The sequence below is a fragment of the Heterodontus francisci genome, chromosome 43 (genome assembly GCF_036365525.1).
Source record: "Heterodontus francisci isolate sHetFra1 chromosome 43, sHetFra1.hap1, whole genome shotgun sequence".
NCBI lineage: Eukaryota > Metazoa > Chordata > Chondrichthyes > Heterodontiformes > Heterodontidae > Heterodontus > Heterodontus francisci.
Window position 1 is genome coordinate 19,441,391 of NC_090413.1, and position 20,630 is coordinate 19,462,020.

At 38.8% G+C, this 20,630-nt stretch overlaps 1 protein-coding gene across 9 annotated transcripts in view; it reads left to right on the forward strand.

Moving 5' to 3' along the window:
* The window catches only part of rfx1a (regulatory factor X, 1a (influences HLA class II expression)), a 239,869-nt gene that overhangs the window by 184,717 nt on the left and 34,522 nt on the right, over positions 1-20,630 (forward strand). For 8 of the 9 annotated variants that reach the window (XM_068021068.1, XM_068021069.1, XM_068021072.1 and 5 more), the window contains 5 exons: positions 5,030-5,125; positions 10,446-10,549; positions 12,229-12,496; positions 14,402-14,583; positions 19,177-19,296. In XM_068021068.1, the coding sequence (XP_067877169.1) occupies positions 5,030-5,125; positions 10,446-10,549; positions 12,229-12,496; positions 14,402-14,583; positions 19,177-19,296 (770 nt within the window). The remainder of the gene's footprint in view (positions 1-5,029; positions 5,126-10,445; positions 10,550-12,228; positions 12,497-14,401; positions 14,584-19,176; positions 19,297-20,630) is intronic. The other variant, XM_068021077.1, reaches the window with a different exon arrangement.

The window sequence follows — 20,630 nt, forward strand, 5'->3', positions numbered from 1 at the left end:
ATGTGGTTCCGTGTCAGTCTTTGAAAGTTACTCTTCAGAATAAATTATATTTTCCTGTGACATTTGTTACGTTTTATGCTATGTCTTGAATTCCTGAGTGTTCTATTTTGATTGTGGATTTGCTTAAGTTTGATGTTACAGATATATTTATTGTAAAAGTTTACTTTGCAGTCCATTGTTTTGATGTTTTAATTGTACCGTTAATATTGATCTTAATCGTGAGGGAATCTTGAGCAGATTAGAGCTTTTAATTTTTTTTTAATGTTTTTGTGGCTTTTAGACATTTTCTATCATCACATTGATGTGTTTAGTGAAATTAGCAACTGTACATTATCAATGTGCTAACATACCACCCAAAGACTTTCTGTGTTTGAAAACAAGTATTGAACAATAATCACCAGTACAAATGCTGTGAATATTTTATATCTCATGATAAATGGAGAGTTCATATTAAAACTCCCCCTTTAAAACATGTTTTTTGTAGAGTTGCCAATGGAGGCTGCTGAATGTAGTACTATAACGACACTGCAGGATATACAATACAAGTAATTAACAATTCATTACAATTTTTTTCTTAACCCATTGGTGAATCATATGTAATCATGCAATGATGGAAAATATTTTTTTTCGTGGCTTACCAGCAAAGAAGTGTCTTCATAGGGAAACTGGTGAATTGAATTGTAATAATTTAAGCCTTGAACTCAGGAATTTCAGAATTGATTCCTTCATAAAATTTAACTAAATCTATTGAATCAATGTGTTAATTCAGATTAATTCATTAGATTAAATTTTCTGTGGATAATTTTTTTTATGCCTTACAGTTGTTCAAAGTTTTAATTATTTAAGCACATTCCTAAAATTATATCGTATTAGCATGTACTTAGCATGTGCAAAGTAAGAAAGTGTAACATAAATGATTCAAAGTGGGTTTTTTTCAGCGTCTACACATGAGATGGGTACTGTAACCCCTAAAGACCGAAAACCTTTTTCTAACTCATCTTATTTCATTGCAGTTACCCATCTCATGAAAACAGAACCAAAAAAACACCATTAGCAGGTTCAGTTTATTACATTCACTGTTTGATTAGCAATAACAAAGCTATTTCAGACAGCATCAGTTTAAGGAAGTGCTGTACAGTGTGCACTTTTTTTAGGAGACAGTTCAGCCCATTGTACCCCCGCTCTTCCATAGCCCTGCAAACTTTTCCTTTTTAAGTACATATCTTCCTTCTGAAAATAGCTATTGAATCAGCTTCCACCAACCATTTCAGTCAGTGAATTCCTGATCTAACAACTCACTGTAAATACATTTCTTCTCACCTCCCCTTTGCCTCTTTTGCCAATTATCTTAAATCTGTGCCATCTGGTTATTGACTCTTCTGCCAGTAGAAACAATTTCCCCTTATTCACGCTATCAAAAACCCTCATAATTTTGAACACTTCTATTAAATCTCCCCGTAACCTTCTCTGCTGTAAGGAGAACAATCCCAATTCCTATATTCTCTCCATGTAATTGAGATCCCTTATTCTGGTGTCATTCTGATAAATCTTCTCTGCACCCCGTCCAAGGCTTGACATCCTACCTAAAATATGGTGACTAGGATGAGGCACAATAATCTAGCTGAGGCTTAGTCAGTTTCATAAAAGGATGAGCATCACTTCCTTTGTTTTGTACTCTATGCCTCTATTGTAAAGCCAAGTATCTTGTATGCTTTTTAAAAACACTTTGTCAACTTGTCCTCCCACCTTCACGTATGTGTATGTGAACCTCCAGATCTCACTGTTCCTGCACCTGCTTTAAAATTGAACGATTTAGTTATAAAGTCATTTCTCATTCTTCCTCCCAAAATGTATCACTTTCCACTTCTCTCCATTAAATTTCATCTGCCATATATGCTGCCCGTACTTTTTCTGTTATACAGTCTACTTGTGTTCATTCATAGGGCTGGGTTTTATAGGGGCCTCAACGCAGGATCCATGGCAGGGTTCGGGGGGGTGCGGTGGGGGGCATGAAGATTGTCCCGGATGAGGCCCGCCACCGACCTCAACACCGGCAGGGCCTGTCCCAATCTTGATGGCGGTGGTGAGGCCTCATGGCAGCACCATCCCCCCCCCCCGCCACCCCGGCCGCTCGGTGATGGGACCGTGATTTAAATATTCAGATTAATTTACTTACCTGAATTAATGACTTTCCTGTCGCCTCCTGAAGTGCTGCCGCGATCTTCATCCTGCCGGCTGGCACTGCCATGCCTTCGAATCCCCATCCGGAGAAATGAGGTGCACCACCTGTGGGGAGGGGGAAGGAGGGAAGTTTATCAGTACGGGGGTGGGAAGCGTGGTCAAACTTACTCTATTGCTGGAGGGGGTGATGGGAAGGGGTAAAGGTAAAAGGTTCTGAACTTTGCCGGGGTGGGTGGGGTGGTAAGTATTTCGGTGGTGCGGGGGAAACGCAGGAATTACATGTAATGCTATTGGGGGATGGGAGAGGGGCTGGAAAGATTTTTTTAAAATTATTTTTAATAATTTTAAATTCACTGTTCCTTTAAAAATGTAAATTGTCATTTAGGGCTCTAAGCCCTTTAAAAATGGTGCCGGCGCCTGCGCAGTGGTGCTGGACGCCGTTGCTGGGGACGACTCACCCACCCTTTCCACGTCATGGGGGGTGGGGGGGGGGGCACTCAGCAGTGGCCATATGAAATCCAGCCCATAATTTTCTTTAGCTTCAAAAATTATCGACTACAAATTAAACAATTTAAATAAAATGGTGCAGGAGGTGATGGAATATGTCTAAGAGTGTATAATAGCTATGGAGGTGATGCAAGGAGGTGATTCTGAGTACAAAGGATCAATATGTACTCATGCAAAGCAAAATTACCAAGCTTAAAGATACCTGCCTGGTTGAAAGAGATTACTAAGCAAGACATAAAGAAGCAAAAAAGATATGAGCGAAAATGGCACAAATCTTTCAGAAATCATCGAATATTGGAGAGGTACTTGAGGGTGAGAACGGCAGATGTTACTCCTATTTTTAAATTAGGGAGCGAAAGTGACCCCAGAAACTACAGACTAATGAGTTTGATGTTCACCCTGTGGGTAAATTCATGAAAAACCTTATTAAAGATAAGGTCATGGAATATCATGATAGAAATAAAATCATAAAAGATAACCAATATGGATTCACGAAGGAGCGGTCTTGCCAATCTGATTTATTGGTTTACTTTGAGGATGTGACAAAGGAGCCTGGCACAGACACAATGGGCTGAATGGCCTCCTTCTGTGCCATAACTTTTCTATGGTTCTAGAGGGTAAGACGGTGAATATGGTGCACTTGGATTTCAGTAAAGTCTTTGATACAATTAAAGGCTCTTTAATTGAAAAGGCTGGTACTGAAAATAAAGAAAGCAGGAATCAAGATACAATGGATATATAATAGGTTGACTGATAGAACCCAGTGGGTGGTGGGTATGGTATTTCCATTAGTGTTATCAGTGGGGTCCCAGAGGGGTCTGTTTGGGATTTGTTTGATATCTTCCTGCTCCTCCCAGCTCCACATTCAGGGTAAATATATTTCAAAAATTTACCTTGTAGTTTGCAGGTGGTCTCACGGTCTGACTCTCCTGAATGAAGTTGGGCAAACCAATCTTGCAGTAGGGTCCTCAGACAGGTATTGGGCCTTTTATTTGCACATGTGAAGGGTTAACGATTTCAGGTGTGGGCTATATGACAGTTTTTTTTTCCTGTCAGAATGTGCATGCATGTTTGCTTCCCAGGATATTGAGGGCTTTGTAGACCACTTAGGGCCCATATTTGTCAGCCAAGGTTCAGAAAGCTTCAACCACTGGTGCTTTTCTCACCTTATGTTTGGGTCTGTTGTAGATGAATTGTTGGAGATTGATTGCCACCATTAGTCAGCAACTCCAGTAATGTTGTATTTTGTACATTTGTTACCTAGAAGTTCAAAGGTTTTTTTAAATATTGAAAGGGGAAGTTGAAAAGCTATTGATCTAGCTATAGGTCTCGATATACCTTGTCTCATAAATTTGCTAACTGTATAGATTTATTCTGGGCCATTCAAATTTGATAATTCTTGTTCAGAGTTTTGATTAAAGCACTTTTGGCCCAGCTTCATAAATAGGCATACCATGATTTTAAGTGTTTTGTTAAAGCTAAATAATGCAGAATATTGGAAATACTTTTCTGTTTTTCTTATGTGATGTAGTACATAATTATACTTCTGGGGCAAGGCACAGTGGCCATAATTGCTTGCATTTGTATTAAAACAATACTTGTGTCCGGACGTCTGTCTAACAAAGTTGCCAAAATGGTCTTTTTGCAAACATCAGAGAAAATGGGAAACATCAGAGTACCTATCCATGGGCCATTTAGTCTATTCCTGTACAATTGTTTGTCATCATGACTGTTTGAAAGTGTACGGTAAAGTTAAAGAAAAGCAAAGTGTAAGGGAGAGAACTTTCAATGTAAGGTGCTTCCATCCCCTCTGAAACTCCATTTTGCAAATTATCTCCTTAGATGTGCTCTTACTATAATTTCTGTTTTTCAGTTCTGCTTGGACCCACCATCCCATATCTCCTCTCTGTAGAGAACTGCTCTCTGATGTTAGTCAGAGGAGCATTGGAGAATGGCACCAGAAGGAATTCTGAAGATCAGCTTTTCAGCTGATCCTGGCTTTTCACAGCTCAGGCATAACTGAGGTGGCAATCTATAGAATTCCCTATGGAACTTTTACTTATGCTTCCACAGTTCACATCATAAGAAGACTTTGAGTTTCATCATGTTCTCAGTTTTATCTCTGCTGTGCTAAGGGAGGAGGAACTATGTGCAGTAGTTTAAAAACACTCTGAACAAGATTCTTTGTTCAGCAATCCCTTTGGCTCTTCACAATACAGAGCAGGTTTGAAATATTAAATATTTGACATTGCAGAAAATAAAGTAAGAAAGTAAGTTGCTCCTTTGAAAGCTGTAGGTCAAGCTCAAAGCAAATTCATTGATTTTTATTTTGCCTTTACAGAGGTCTGTTGTGCAAACAACACCCCAGGCTGCTAAAACCAGCCAAGTTCAGCAGTTATCAGTACAAGCGCTGCAGCAAGTTCATGTTTCTCAGGAGGTATGTATTATTGTTTAATTTTTTATCTCCATTTTTATATTGTCTCTGCTATTAAATTGTAGAACAAATTATGAACACTAAATTTTGTTAATTGTTCGTTATGACTCAGTTCCATGAAACATGAATAATATTATATAGGAATGACTGCATTATGGTTGTCATAAATTATAAGGTAAAGAAAGAGCATTATGATCCTTTATGATGTCTAAGATCTTACCACATGGCAAAATAAGTCTGTCTGCATTGCAGTTATTTTCTGCTAGATGATGTGGCCATTCACTTAAATCATGTTTTAACTAATAGACATCCAACATTGAATGGAAAATTCAGGTAAAATTATACATAGTTTATATTTTCTTTATTATAAGGCAATTGTTGCATCCTCATCCGAATGGGACAAGGCTTCACTAATTCTACTCACTTTATAGGTTTTTCCCCGCTTTTCTTCCTCTCTGCTGAAGGCAGTAACTAATGCTGAAGTACGGTTCGAAAGACATCTCTCTGCTTATCTTACACAAAGATGCCATTCTTGACGTGTAACCAAGATACTGACAGTCAGCTGTTCAACCAAAGAGGAAGGGGTGGTGATATCACAACCAAGTTTTAAGCAATTCTCACCTGACATCAGACATGCACTTTTCCGCTGTAGTTACTGCATCAGGAAAAGAACTATAGCTGATTTTCTTCCCATTTCCTAGCTTGGAAACCACCAATTGTTGTTCTTCTGGCAATGTCCTTAGTGATTTAAATTAACTCAGCACAGACCATGAATCAAATATACAACTATTGGTCTGTATAGCGCATTACCACAGAACTCTTACATTTAACTGCTGAGTCTTCACACAATTCTTTTTTGTTGAGCATCTCTGATTTTACTCACTCCAATATTGGTGACCGTTTCTTCAGCTGCTGGGATTGTCTCCTTAAACCTTTCCATCTCTCTACCTATCTCTCCATCTTTGAGATGCTCCTTAAAGCTTATCTCTTTGACCAAGCTTTTGATCATCCTTCCTAATATCTCCTTAAGTGGCTCAAATTCTGTTTGATTATATGGCTGTGAAGCACCTTAGGATGTTCAACTACGTTAAAGTCACTTTTTAGCACTAGTTGTGGTTGAGCCATTGGAACTTTTTTCAATGCTTTTGTGTTGGCTTTAATACTGTTTTGCAACTTAATATGTAAATTGACTAAACCACATAGAAAATGCAGTGTTCAAGAAGCCTACACTCTGTCTTGCTACTAGTCTTCCAAAAATGATGTATACTTCAGGATTAAGCCGATATCCAATAGTTGTAGGAAAATACCATATTGCAGTAATGGCCTTGAAAAGGACAGTGTCCTAGTAGTTTATACTTGTTGAATGATGATCTATTAATTTGCATCAATTATCTTCAAAAGATGAGGCAGGCCATGCCCATAATAGGTAATTTAACATTTCACTATTAATCCAGGACACAAATCCTAGATGAAATGAATATAGTCAAGCAGGATTAGATTTCTTGTAAAATGAAAAAATTCATCATTTTATTGAAAACGTAGATTTTGCATGAAAGTTGAACCTGAAATGCACAAAAACAAGCCAGAATTATTGGAGCTAGGCCATATAGTCACTTAAATAGCTTTCTGATGTTTAATCTAATGAGCCAAATCTAGCTTTTGTTTTGATGGTCTTGGGATTTGTTTGGTTTGAAATGAGCAGACTATCTGTATTTAAAATGACTTGTCCTTAATCTCTTAGGACATGCCACTGGTCTGTTCCTTACATCTCTCAAAACTAAACACAAACAAGTTTTGTACACAAGCTATGCATGTTGCAAAAGATCTAAGTTAACTTACTGTTTTGAAGTATTCCACCTCTTAATATCCATTTTGCTTTTTACCAGAAAATGTTTAACATAAATATTGACAATTATTTGTATAACAGCTCTTTGACCTACTATAGTTTGTTCTATAATAGTTCACCAGCTTTTTGGTGTGTCTGGCACACAGGATCACCAAATTCTTCCCATAGGAATGAAAGAACTTAAATTGAGAGAAACAGTCAAATTGTAGAGTTGAGTTGCCTATATTGGACAAACATTTCAGTTTGTATTTTCATTTTCATTTTTCTACAAATTAGACAATGTATGACCCTATGTCCTATGTAGATGTGATATACATTTTACAATACTATATTAGGTGGTTTCTTGAGTTCTTTTAAACTATATAGTGAATTTTATGTCCAAGATGAGGGATGACCATGCTGGGGAATGGAATTTTTTTTTATTTAGTATTGTCGGTAAAAAGTTCCAGGTTACATAATGCACAGATTACATACCTTAACCTTTTTGCCCAGCAGCCTCAACTTGTGTCATTTCTGTTTCCCATATAAGCAATGCTACTAAACTAGATTTCCCAACTCAAATTCTGAGTAATTTTATACCTTAGACCTGAGTCCCTTAGGAGGTGGGTTGAGATATGCCAAAGTTAATACTTACGACCTTTAGGTACCATTAGAAAGATCATCCTATATTGGTCTTTTTTGGTCCAATTCGGTCCAATTCCATTCAGTGTTGGCATGTTCATCCATCTTCTGCTCTTGTGACTGTATTCTGGTAGAGTAAATTGATTTAGTAAGAATAATTTGCTTATATTATACACTAGAGCACGGAGAATGAGATTTCCAGTTTGATAGAGAAAGATCAGAAGCTGCAGGTAGTTGCCGATTCTCCCAGCTCAAAGAACAGTATTCATGAAGAACATCAGTTAGGAAACTCCCAAGCATTGAGTCCAGAACACAAAGTGCACGTCTTACACATGATGCCTTCCACCTCAGCACCAAGGGTCGAAGTGATTCGATTTACTCCCCAGCATCTTCCCAGCACAGAGCAGAAAGTGATAATTGAGCAGGTTCCATTTTTCTCCATGTTACCAGCCAGCCCTGAGCAACGAGTCAAGGTCCAGCGAGTCCCTCAGGCACTAGTTTTTGGAACAGGACCAACTGCTCTCAAAGTAGGTCAAATGAGAAATAGCTATAAGGATGAACAGAAGACTTGAGTTATTCCAGTTCCTTTAAAGATGTTTACTGTTTGCAAGTTGTGTTGATTTTGTTTGTCTTTTAAATATTGTATTTTAGTAATGAGCATAGTTTTTTTCTGTTAAAAAGATAACTAATTTTCGTAAATTACGTTATGTATGTTTTAGGAACATGCAATAGTGATTTTAAAACTTTTCTGTGTGAGGGATCCCTGAAAATACCCAGACATTGTATAGGACCCCTGACCACAATTTTTTGAAAACTGTGTCAGCAGCCCAAAGAGAAACTGTTCTTGTAGTCTTAAGCATTTTCTTTTACAGGAACAGAGGTAATGTGTTAGCTAACAGATATAGAATAATATAAATCACCGAAATTTGGACTCAATGAAGGTGCACAATATGTCTGACCACAGACAGAAGGAAGTCTGATGACCTGGTGGAAACCTCAGAGTCCATTGATCTCCATTTGAAAATGTCTGGTATACAATTTATTGATATTCATTATTTAAGGATATTCATTCAAAATGAGTTGCTGAAAATTCACTGCGGTTTTTCAAAATATGTATCTAAATGGGAAAACCTGATCACTTTTTCTTTAATGGATCATTTTATTGTGCCTGCCTCATCTGAATTAAAGAAAACATTTTATATTGGTTACCTTGAAAGTATTTGTGTGTGGTCCCAGCTGACAGGCCGGTATTGTGGAGTGGGAGCTCCTCCACTGGATAATCTGTGGATCTTTCGCAATTGTGGCTACGGCGGGATGGTGGGGAAATAAGGTGAAGCATCGCAGGTCCCCAGGCCTGTCGCTGAGGGGGCGCCTCCATCCATCTGCCGGATTTCAGCCTCAGTGGGGGGCCAGTAGGCAGTCAGAGTGTGAAGAGTGGCCTCACTAGGCACTTTAATTGGCTACCTGCCACTGCCAGGCAGGTAGCCATCATCTGCCAGAAGCAGCCTTCTTCAAAATAGGCTGGAGACTGGAACATGCCAGCCTGTAGTGTGAAGTTGCCAGCACGGTCGCCTCCATGCCCACCTCCACTGCACTATGAAAATCCAGAGCAATGTATTTATAATGGTTAGACTCCAGTCAGATCCACTGGGAATCTGCAGTTAAAAAAAGGGTGCATACTACAAGAGGACTTGATGAAATTCACTGGCACCGTGTTATAAATTCCGACACTCGTTCCAGCTAAAATACATGTTTACTGTGGATTGAATAACTTTTAAGAATTATTTCCAGGAACCTTACAATAAACTAGGTTCTTTGAAATGTATTTTAACTGCTTGAAATTCATCCATTCTTTGGATCTGTTTTTCCTATCACCCCAAATGGGCGTAGTTCTTCATTAATGTTCTCGATATAATTCATCGCTCATTTACGGACTAAACTGCAGGTGTAAGACCTGCCATACAAATTAATTCACCAGAAGAAAGCTAATTCTACAACAGATCCATAGTTGTGCAGAAGTTCCTGAGAGTGTGGAATTCAACTAATAGATAATTGTATAATCAAGGATTATACAAGGATTGTCATTGCAATGATGAGAATCAGCATCAGTAACTGCAAGGAATTGGTTTAGTTATACACTTCATTTAAAAACAGGCTCCCATAGAGATGGATGGTGAAAATGTGTTTAAATAACTATGTACTTACATATAGGTAGAATAGTAGCATTATTTGAAATACAAACATTAATTGATTAATGCATTAGAGCTGAGATGTGGGTTGGTGTCTTGCAATACTTTTATTCTATTTAGATACAGAGTTTTCTCTGATTTTGTCGCTTCAATTTCTTTTCCCTGAATTGGTAACTCATGCATGAGTACAGTGGTGACCCTCTCGTATTTTGGAAAGTGGCCATCCTTTATGTGTGAGTCTCGACAGTGATGTGGGTGGACTATTCAATCTGTGGAAGCATACATCTGAGTCTGACTCTTCCCTTCCCCAGCATCCACATTGACTGCTGAATAGTGATTGGAGGAGGGAATGCGAGACTTTCCTGGCTTGGGCAGCCCAGCATGACACCATTTATGTATTTACCCACTGATTAATGGAGGCACGATTGCCATTATGGTATTGAATGCCTTGCAGGCTTCAAATAATAGTACCATAAGTTTAAAATTGTTCCTCCCACCAGTACCATTGTATGTAGAGGTTAAGTCATATTAATTGAATGGGAAGGCCATTATTAAAGAAGATGATCTAACATTTTGCTTCAACACAAATGTTTTGATGTTTTGGTTTCTTAACTAATAAATAGTACACGCTAGTTAACCCTTTCTTCCTGATGACCTCCATTTTTAGGTTCAGCAGTTGCAACAGGTCCCAGTGCAGCCGGTTCAGCATGTCTACTCAAACCAAGTGCAGTATGTAGAAGGGGGTGATGCCAGCTATACCGGAAGCACAATGTGAGTAGAAAGAATGCTTGTCAGAATACTTCAAGAACTGATCAAGGAAAGTGCAATTCAATGGAATTAATATTATTTTTAAGGATGTAGGTTTGTATAGTTACACTATATGGTGGAATTAAAGGGCCTTCACAGCATGGAACTGAAAGGCCACTAATTGGTAATTGTTGATCCACGTGAGTAAATATAACATTGATCATTATCCTATCACAATGCACAAACTGCATTAGAGAACAGTGGCCTCATCACAATGTGGTCGAAATGTCTTGAAGGGAGGAAAACATCAGAATAAAAGTAAAAGAAAATTGCCAACCAAGACAATGTTTTTTTTTAAAATCGGTTCAATTGCAAAAAAGTAGATTTCTACATACGAAAGGTGAAAGATTCAGGGTTTGAACAAAGTCAACAAATAAACTGGCTTCTGTGGTTATACAGTGAGTATATGAAAAGCCATTTAATTTTCATGAGTGAGGACAACAACCAAAACCACAAACAAGATGTCGGGTGCTGATTTCAATAGCTGCGGTTGCATTTTAAAGCAAACTGAATTAGTTTGCTTATTTTTAAGTGACTTTCAGTTAGAGGTTCATTACCATGGATGAATCAAAAGAATTTGATGTTGACCACTTTGTGAAGATCTAATTCTGGCCTTGTGCGCATTCCCGATTTTAATTGCTCCACCATTAGCGGCTGTAGTTTCAGCTGCCTTGGCCTTAAGCTTTGAAATTCCCTCCCTAAACCTCGCCATCTTTCTACCTCTCTCTCTTCCTGCAAGATGATCCTTAAATCTTACCGCTTTGGTCATCTATCTTGATATCTCCTTCTACAGCTTGGTGTCAAAAATATTTTTATTCGTATACTCTTGTTCGGCACCTTGGGACGTTTTGTTACGCAATAGCACTATATAAATTCAGGTTGTTGGTTGGCGTATTTGTACACTTCTAAATGTTTAGTCTAAATCTCTCTTGGAAGACTGATTTTCGAGGTTGCAGGCAAATAGCGATTGCTGCTTGAACATCTTGAGTGCTGTGCTGTAGATTTGCATTATAATACATGTTCTGACCAATATAACAAATTTCCTTCTATTCAAATAAATTTTAAAAAGTGATCACTTCTTTAAAAATTAAGCTTTATTCTAACCATTCATCTCAGAATTTCAGCTTCTTATAGCAAGTGGGCAGGAACCATTACAGGGCTATATAATTAAGCTTATGACACTCAATTATTTTTGTTTTAAAAAGATATTTTCCTCTTTTCTGCATTTTTAAAAATTTGTTTCTTATTTATAAAAGAGCTTGCATTTGTGTAGTGCGTTATCACATCACTGAAATGTTTCATATTAATAAATTACATGAAATATTATGATAAATGGTCTGAACGAGCACATTTTGAAACTCCAAATTCATTTGATGTACCTGCTGCATGCATTTTATATTTTTACTGTAATAAAAGCCTGCTGTGTTTTAGAGGAAAATGAAGATCTAAGGAACAAATTAGTTAGAAGAACTGCATGCCTCTCCTGGGTAACCAAAATAAGATATTTAACAAAGAGCCTCTAATATAGTTTGTTTATCTTTTATATTCTCAGTAGGTTTGTAATACTACAATTCTAAATATAAGTAGGCAAACTGTCACTAAAGTCGTCTTTGTGGAACCGCTGCCATACTTTCTCATTTCAGACGTTCAAACACCTACCCTTATTCAGAAACTCAGCTGTACAGCCAGAACACAAGCGGGAGTTACTATGAATCTCAGGGGACACCAAACCAGGTTGCCACGCCGGTGACTTCGCAGAACGTGGTCAGTAGTGGAACGGTGCCAATGTATGTCACGGGAGGGCAGATTGTGGCCAACCCAGGAGGAGGGACCTATGTCATCCAGGGAGGTTACATGCTGGGGAGCTCCAGTCAGTCTTACAGTCACACCATGCGTGCCTCTCCAGCCACAGTGAGTCACTGGTCAACTCTTCCAAGTGCTGACTCCCCTGGGGTTTCTGTGTTGTATTATTCAATAAGGGTGGTCCAGTAGCACAAATGTTAGAACACCTGCCTCCCAACCAGATGGTCGAAGGTCTGGTTTACAGGATTGCCTGTCGCTTTAAATTGCATGTCGCTTTTGAGACTAAATTTAATTAGTTTTTGCTAGATGGGATGTGTTTTCTAATTTGGGATGCTCTTTTGAAAAAGCTGAGATAATAGACTTGCAGCACAGCAAATGTATTTTCTGTTGTTGTGTCATGGAACAGCATTGACAGTAGTGGTAGAGAAATCTGCGCAGCAGATCATCCTAGTCTCTTGGCTGAAGGATGCTATCTGTGGGCGAGCAGCACCTGGGATAAAATTGGGAATAAATACAAAGTAAACAGATGTAGATATATTTTCTGTTAAGTGTTTTGTTATTCGTGTTTGTTGTGCATTTAATGTTTAGAATAATGACTGGAGCATTATTTGACTGTTTCTCAATTGAGAGTTCTCATAATATTGTCGACTGCAAGAGTGACCCTCAATGCTTTATGTAGTCATTTGAACCCTCAGATTGTGTTATAGCCACTAAAATACTCCCATGCAACATATGTACAAGAGCGCAAATATTTTATTAATTATGTCTATCTTTCATATTGAGTCTCGAATTGAGTAATGTGATAAAAGGTAGACGAATTATGCCTAACCCTCATGAAAACGTAAGTGAAGGAGCCAGTGATGTAGTGGAAGTTTTTTCTCAGAGCATTACAAAACTATATACTATCTTCTGTATATTATAAAAGCATTTGTACACAGGCACAGTGGATATATTGTATGTTACTTAATTGTGACTGTATAACAATATTAATGCCAATTCATATTGCAGCCATATATTGAATTGGACTATCTTGTAGAAATAATAAAATAATTGCCTTGTGCAGGCTTTTATAACAGACAGCAAATTGAACATTATAGAACATATTGCATCGAACTGTGACACAAAATACAGTATACAAGGCACTAATATTTTTATGTGCAAAGTCTTACATTTGATTCAAAATGAACTGGATAACTTTATATTTGTAGCAGACTATTTTAGCTACTGGACAGAGTTTTATCATAATTCTTTTTTTAAATTCTAATTAAACACAAAGGAATCATCCCTATGCCTGTAAATGTTGTTAGAGAGAATGACACATCCTAAATGTGGGTGTGAATCTTATACCTTCAGATAGAGCAGTCAGAGGGAGATATACAGGAGAAAGACAATGAGTGAAAAGATTTGCAGAAAGAGGGAGACAGAAAGAGTGAAAAAAAATAGAGAGACGCAGAGGGAATGATTGCAGAACAAACAGAGGGAGACAGAATTATGAAGCGCGGACAATGGGATCAAATTTTCAATTTTCCCCACTCGGACATGAGAAAGGTGCTGTGGTCCGGCCTCCTATTTTAGAAACAACCCAATTTTATTTCCTCTGAAAGTAATGAAAATGAAGCGGTTTCTGTAATGGGCAGCTGATCTGCAACACCACTTTTGTGCCCAGGCAGTAAGTTGAAAATCTACCTCAATTTATTTTATTTTTATCCATGAGCAATGCATCAGCAGATCAATTAGTTATTTAAATTACTTGTGAAATGCCACGCTCTTCGAGTGAATCTTAAAGAAATATTCTCAGGCATGAATTATTGTCTTTTGTTTCACTCCTGTGGATTTTCAGCTTGTTATATTGTAAAGGTAACACTGGCTGTTGATGTAGCTCTTTTTCCAGTAACACTAAACAAATGTAAAATCTGACAAACTGGAGATTTACTTAAATTCACAATAAAATAATGTTGCAAGGAAAATGATGAATAAAAACGATGAAAAAACATTTTTCTTGTTCTTGCACAGGTTCAGTGGTTATTAGATAACTATGAGACAGCGGAAGGAGTGAGTTTACCTCGAAGCACTCTATACTGTCACTATCTGCTACACTGTCAAGAGCAAAAACTGGAGCCTGTAAATGCAGCCTCTTTTGGCAAACTGATACGATCAGTCTTCATGGGACTCCGGACCCGAAGACTGGGCACACGGTTAGCTTTTCCTTTTATCATTTTCACTGGGGGTTCAACGTAATTAAGTGAGTTTCGAAGTCATTCATTAAAGTTGAAATGTATGGACTAACATTCAGAAACATTCTAGTGCTCAGATGCAAGTTACCTTCAGTCCTGTGCCCGTTCCAAGTTAAGGTTTTTGAGGACCTGTCCTTTGCAACTTGCAGAACAAATACATTTCCATGAGCTAACATTTGTATTAATGTTTTTGTGTACATTTGTAATGCATTTCTAACTTCACAACACGTGTTCAGGTGAAAATAGCATGGATCAGTGCAGAAGCAAAATACTACAGATGCTGGAAATCTGAAATAAAAACAGAAAATGCTGGAAATCCTCAGCAGGTCAGGCAGCATCTGTGGAGAGAGAAACAGAGTTAATGTTTCAAGTCGATGACTTTTCAGCAAAAACTGGAAAAAGATAGAGATGTAACAGGGTTTAAAGGAAGTACAGAAGCCGAGAGGGGATGAGAGGGTGTGAGAAAACTAAAGGGGATGGTCTGTGAAAGGCAGGCGAGATTAAATGACAAAATGAATGATAGTGCAAGACAAAGGGAGATGGTCATGGTACAAGTAAAGAAACAAAAATGGGTCTAGAGGAGTTTCTAAAATGAGAATAGCCATGTAAATGAATCACCACCAACAGCTGCTGTCTGAAAATAGGGAGCAGAGGTTATGATCTACATAGGAACAGGAGTGGGCCATTCAGCCCGTCGAGCCTGCCCTGCCATTCAATAGGATCATGGCTGATCATCCACTTCAATGCCTTTTTCCCACACTATCCCTATATCCCCTTATGTCATTTCTATTTAGAAATCTGTCAATCTCTGCTTTGAACATAATGACTGAGTTTCCACAGCCCTCTGGGATAGAGAATTCCAAAGATTCACAACCCACTGAGTAGGGCGGCACAGTGGCGCAGTGGTTAGCACCGCAGCCTCACAGCTCCAGGGACCCGGGTACGATTCTGGGTACTGCCTGTGCAGAGTTTGCAAGTTCTCTCTGTGACCGCGTGGGTTTTCGCCGGGTGCTCCGGTTTCCTCCCACAGCCAAAGACTTGCAGGTGATGGGTAAATTGGCTGTTGTAAATTGCCCCTAGTGTAGGTAGGTGGTAGGGAATATGGGATTACTGTAGGGTTAGTATAAATGGGTGGTTGTTGGTCAGCACAGACTCGGTGGACCGAAGGGCCTGTTTCAGTGCTGTATCTCAAAAAATAAACAAAATAAAGAAATTTCTCCTCATCTCTGTCCTAAGTGGCTTCCTCCTTATTTTGAAATTGTGTCTCCTGGTTCTAGACTGCCCAACCAGGGGGCACATCTTAGCTGAATCTACCCTATCTATCCCTTAAAGTATTTTGTAGGTTTCAATGAGATCACCTCTCATTCTTCGAAAGTCTAGAGAATACAGGCCCCCCAGTTTCCCCAATCTTGCTTCATAGGACAGTCCCACCATCCCCGGAACAAGTCTGGTGAATCGTCATTGCACTTCCTGTATGGCAATAATATCCTTCCTAAGGTAAGGGGATCAAAACTCCACGCAGTACTCCATGTGCGGTCTAACCAAGGTTCTATACAACTGAAGCAAGACTTCACAACTCCTGTACTCAAATCCTCTTGCAATAAAGGCTAACATACCATTCGCCTTCCTAACTGCTTGCCGCACCTGCATATTAGCTTTCAGTGACTTATTGATGAGGACACCTAGGTCTCTTTGTATATCTACACTTTCTAATCTCTTACCATTTACCATTTGGGCGGCACAGTGGCGCAGTGGTTAGCACCGCAGCCTCACAGCTCCAGCGACCTGGGTTCAATTCTGGGTACTGCCTGTGTGGAGTTTGGCAAGTTCTCCCTGTGTCTGCGTGGGTTTCCACTGGGTGCTCCGGTTTCCTCCCACAGCCAAAAGACTTGCAGGTTGATAGGTAAATTGGCCATTATAAATTGCCCCTAGTATAGGTAGGTGGTAGGGGAATATAGGGATAGGTGAGGATGTGGTAGGAATATGGGATTAGTGTAGGATTAGTATAAATGGGTGGTTAATGGTCGGCATAGACTCGGTGGGCCGAAGGGCCTGTTTCATGCTGTATCTCTAAATCAAAAAAAATCTGTTCCTCCTACCAAAATGGATAACCTGACATTTTTCTGCATTATATTCCATCTGCCATGTTCTTGCCCGCTCACAAAGTCTGTCCAAATCCCCTTGAAGCCGCTTTGCATCTTCCTCATAACACACATTCCCACCTAGTTTTGTGTCATCTGCGAACCTGGGAATACTACATTTGGTCCCCACATCCAAGTCATTGATATATATTTTGAACAGCTGGGTCCCAAGCACTGATCCCTGTGGTACCCCACTAGTCACAGCCTGCCAACGCGAGAATGACCCGTTTATTCCTACTGTCTGTTTTCTGCCCATTAACCAATCCTTAATCCATGCCAGTATATTACCTCCTATCCCATGTGCTTTAATTTTGCTAACCAACCTCCTGTGGGATACTTTATCAAAAGCCTTCCGAAAATCCAAGTATGCCACATCCACTGATTCCCCTTTATCAATTCTGTTAGTAACATCCTCAAAAAACTCCCAACAGATTCGTCAAACATGATTTCCCATTCATAAATCCATGTTGACTATGCCCAATCAGATCATTATTATCCAAGTGTCCATTTATCACATCCTTTAGAATGTATTCTAGCATTTTCCCAATGACTGATGTAAGGCTAACAGGTCTGTAGTTCCCTGTTTTCTCTCTCCCTCCCTTAAATAGTGGGGTGACATTTGCGACCTTCCAATCTGCAGGAACCGCTCCAGAATCTATAGAATTTTGGAAGATGATCACCAATGCATCCACTATCTTCATAGCTACCTCTTTCAACACACTGGGATGTAGAATATCAGGTCCTGGGGACTTATCAACCTTCAGCCCCATTAATTTCTCCAATACAACCTTCTTACTAATACTAATTTCCTTCAATTGAAATTGTTGAACTCAATGATGAGTCTGGAAAGCTATAAAGTGCCTAATCGAAAGATGAGGTGCTGTTTTTTGAGCGGCATTGGAACAGTGTAGGAGGCAGAGGACAAAGAGGTGGGTGTAGGGTAGTTAAAGTGACAGGCAACCAGAAGCTTAGGGTTACAATGTGGACTGATCAGTGCAGACACTGCTGCGAGCAATTCTGTGATGCAGCTGTTTTGTTTTGCCAAATTGACAATTTTTATGTTAAGAAACGTACCAGATTATTGCAGCAGTATTAATATTTGATATGTATGTAAGCTAGAAGAAGTGCACCATCACCTAGTACTGCTCAGGTCTAGAAAATTTTACAATGAGCTGCTGAGGGAGGAAAGCCTGGAACAAACATTTGAAGGATCTATTGAAGTGGCATGTATTACCATTTTTTTCACAGAAAATACCTTTGTTACTCTGAAGGTGATAGCACATGATAACAGCTGAAAAAAGTGATTCTGTATTTTAATGTTACCTTTAAAAATATAATTTTGACATTGTGTGGTAGCACCACTGTGTGGCCAGAGTAGGTGCTACACCTAAAGACTGGAATGTCCAAAAAGCAGTCAAGAAAATAAATTCTGCAGAAACCAAAAAAGGATACAACTAAATCTTAGCATAATCAGTAGCTTCTTTTCTGTCATGTTTTAACAAATGTGTGGTATTGAACTAGGTTGTAGCATCAAGCAAGAGTTGTGAAAGAAGAGAGCAGGAATCAAAATATTTTATTGGAAGAACAAATGTAAATAAATGACTATATAGTTCTAAAAATTACAAGAAGCGTGCATGGAAAAGTACGGCAAAGTAAAAGGAATGGGCTGCACAACTGAAAATAGGAGGAGTAGAACAGAATTGTGATTTATTTGCAGCTCATTTTCCTTTTGTTCTTTGTCTTCAGTTGGAATTGTCAGGTTAGCTCTGGATTGATTTGAGGGTTGTGCTAAGTCTAACTCAGAGCTGCAGTTTAGCAACACTTTTATTCTGTTTTTAAGCAATACCTTGATACTGCAGTATGAATTTTGACCATTGGGATTAGTGTTTGAAGTTAGAATCAACAGGAAGGATTCATTTATTACTTTAGAGAATGATTTTTATTCGTTCATGGGATGTGGGCATCACTACAAAACCAGCATTTATTGCCCATTCCTTCAAAATGCAACTGAGTAGCTTTCTAGGCCATTTCAGATGGCAGTTAAGTCAACCACATTGCCTTGGGTCTGGAATAACATACAGGCCAAACTGAATAAGGATGACAGTTTTCCTTCCCTAAAGGGCATTATTGAACCAATGGGTTTTTATGACAATCCAATAGTTTCATGGTCGCCATTACAAATACTGGCCTTGTAATTCCAGGTTTATTTAATTAATTGAATTTGAACTTCCCAGCTGTGTCGTGGGATTTGAGCTCATGTTCCCGGATCATTAATTCAGGCCTCTGGATTACTTGTCCAGTAACATAACCCACTATGCCACTGTACCCCGGATGCAAATGTAAATACCATGTATGCATTTTCTAGGAAGTTACCTCAAGCTACTATTCAGAAACTATTTTCCTCTATTTATAGGGGAAATTCAAAGTATCACTATTATGGGCTTCGCATTAAAGCAAACTCACCACTAATTCGACTGATAGAGGATCAGCAGCACCTGGCCATAAGACAACAGCCATTCACACAGAAACAGAGGTGAGTGAACAAGAGAAGGATCCCATTTATGCTGGCGCTGATGATTTGCATCAATTCTGAATCAACAACAGATTCTGATTAGGGAAGCAGATACCTTTAAGCTAATGCTTTTATTCCCAAAATAAAGGATATGTCTGCTCTTTTTATAGTGGTATCCATTAGACCTTCCAGACTACACAAAGATCTGAATTACTTAACACTTGCCAAAATAGTTTTCAGAAATCTCTGCTATTGATTAACGAAACGAAACTCGTATGAGACTATCCAGCATGCCTTATTCCAGTGTCAACTAACTCATTGCCTTCCGGTATCTGCAGTTTGTATTTGCTTCTGTTGATTGGTTTTAAATACAGTAAAGAGCAAGGCTGGAAGTTACTCAGTTAAGAGAAAAATGCCTAACCATAGTTTTCCTCCTAAAGGAACCTTACTTCTTGATTATCCCAGTCTAATAAATACTGCATGATATTTCCTACTTGCCAGGCTATTTGATGGAGTAGGAGTTGGCCATTCAGCACCTCAAGTCTATTAAAATAGATAATGATAGTTTTGTATCTCACTCCATTTACCTATCTTTGTTTGACATGTCTTGATACCCTTACCGAACAAAAATCTGTCAGTCAGGTTTGAAAATTACTATTGGCACAGCTTACACAGCCCTTTTAGGGAGCGAGTTCCAGAATTCCTCTATCCTTGGTGTGAAAAGGTGGTTTCTGATTTCCCCCCCTAAAAGGCATAGCTCTGATTCCCTGACCAGAAAAAAAAGTTTCTCTTTATCTACCCTAACAAATATGTTTTATAATTTTAAATCTTTCAATTGGATCACCACTCATCCTTCTGAACTCAAAGGAATACAAGCTAGGTTTGTGCAACCTGTCCTCATAATTAATCCTATTACTTTAGATTCTGCTGAATCTTTGCTATACATCTTCCAAGGCCAATTTGTGTTTCCTGAGGTTTGGTGCCCAATCTCAATACAGTACTCCAGATGGGAACTGACCCAGGCTTCTATTACTCAAGCATAAATTACAACCCGCTTGAAATAAAGGCCAACATTCTATTAGCCTTTTGATTACTTTGTTGCACCTGTGTACTAGCTTTTAGTGATTTCTCTACAGGGATTCCTAAATCCCTTTACTTCTTCACAGCTTGTAGTCTCTCACCATTAAGAAAATATTCTGATTTGTCTTTCTAAGATCCAAAGTGGTTGTCCTCACAATTCCCCTCATTGTACTCCATCTGCCATAGTTTTGCCCATCACTTAGTCTATATCCCTTTGTAACTTCCTGTTCCCATCCATGCAACTTGCTGTGCCTCCTAACTTGGATATACAACTC